Source organism: Pteropus alecto, unplaced genomic scaffold, assembly GCF_000325575.1.
Source record: "Pteropus alecto unplaced genomic scaffold, ASM32557v1 scaffold74, whole genome shotgun sequence".
In the NCBI taxonomy this organism is placed as follows: Eukaryota; Metazoa; Chordata; class Mammalia; order Chiroptera; family Pteropodidae; genus Pteropus; species Pteropus alecto.
In genome coordinates, this window is record NW_006436291.1 from 737,431 (window position 1) to 738,650 (window position 1,220).

The following is a 1,220-nucleotide window of genomic DNA, read 5'->3' on the forward strand; positions in this document are numbered from 1 at the left end:
GGGGGGGGGGGGGGGGGTGGGTGGATGGATGGGTGGGTGGATGGATGGATGGGTGGATGGATAGGGGATAGATGGATGGGTAGGTGGATGATGGATGGATGTGTAGGTGGATGATGATGATGAATGCATACATGAGTGGATGGATGGGTGGGTGGATGGGTGAGTGGAGGATGGATGGGTGAGTGGAGGATGGATGGGTGGGAGGAGGATTAGTGGATAGACAGAGAATGGAGGATGGGATGAAGGGGTGCAGTCACTTTGTCCATTCAGTAATTAAGATTCCTTCGAGGCGACAGCTGTAGAAATTGGAACTCTGCCTTAAATGAGATTTGGGGGTTATTTATGCACTTTGCCTCTCCTCCAAAACCAAGAACATGAGAACCCCAAGGGTCTGGGGTGCCTAAAGCAGTCCACAAAGCCGCAGCCCCATCCCCATCAAGGGTGTGGAAAACTTAAATGCTGAGAGTGGCTCCAGAATCCGAGGACATGTGACCAGAGGGACTCTGCTGAGGAACTGGGTGTGCACAGCAGTGGCTTCCTGCCCCAGCGGAGCAGAGGCCAAACTGCCGGGCTGCTGGGAGCTGGTCACCACCCACACAGACAGAGGAGAGGAATAGCCTGTCAAAGGAACGGGATTTCTCCCCGATGCCAGGGGCCTGTCCCAAGCAGTTCTGGCCACAGGGGGTGCAGCCGGGGCTGGGCAGCCTATGGTAGGCTGCAGTGGGACTCACAGGGGCCCCTGGGCCTTGGACGGGCTGGGGCCTCGGGGTGGTCGGCAGAGGAGGCATGCACAAGTCAGGAGAGCAACATACACTTACGGCGTTGTCCCCCAATATGTCCAGCTTCTTCATCAGCTCTGTGACCAGGATGTCCTGGAGAAGAGAGACGGGGGCCATGCGGGAGGTGAGTGCCAGCAGGCATGGGTGGGCGTGGGCACACTCGGGGCACGGGCGGGGCGGGGCTTACCGTCACACCTTCCGCCTCGCAGTAGGCTTGGAGTGGGCTCTTGCCGTCCACGAAGGGGGTGTGGTGGAAGTTGATGGCGGGTGACTTCCTCTCCCTCTCCTGGACAGAGAGCAGGGCTAGGCACATGGGGGCGGTGGCAGTGCCACCTGTCCCTCCCTCCACGGAGGAGCCAACGAGGCCACCGACCGTCCTCAACAAGTGTTGTTAAAATGAAGCGCGGGCTGCAGAAGCAGCAGCCGCAGGCGCCCGGCCCC

The 1,220-nt window shown here is 59.8% G+C and overlaps 1 protein-coding gene across 1 annotated transcript in view; it reads right to left on the reverse strand.

Annotated features, from left to right (window-relative positions):
- JAKMIP3 (Janus kinase and microtubule interacting protein 3) overlaps nt 1-1,220 on the reverse strand; it is a 42,961-nt gene that overhangs the window by 7,010 nt on the left and 34,731 nt on the right. Inside the window, exons 14-15 of the mRNA XM_015590154.2 lie at nt 967-1,065; nt 819-872 (exon numbers count right to left, since the gene is read on the reverse strand). Coding sequence (XP_015445640.1) covers nt 819-872; nt 967-1,065 — 153 coding nt within the window. The remainder of the gene's footprint in view (nt 1-818; nt 873-966; nt 1,066-1,220) is intronic.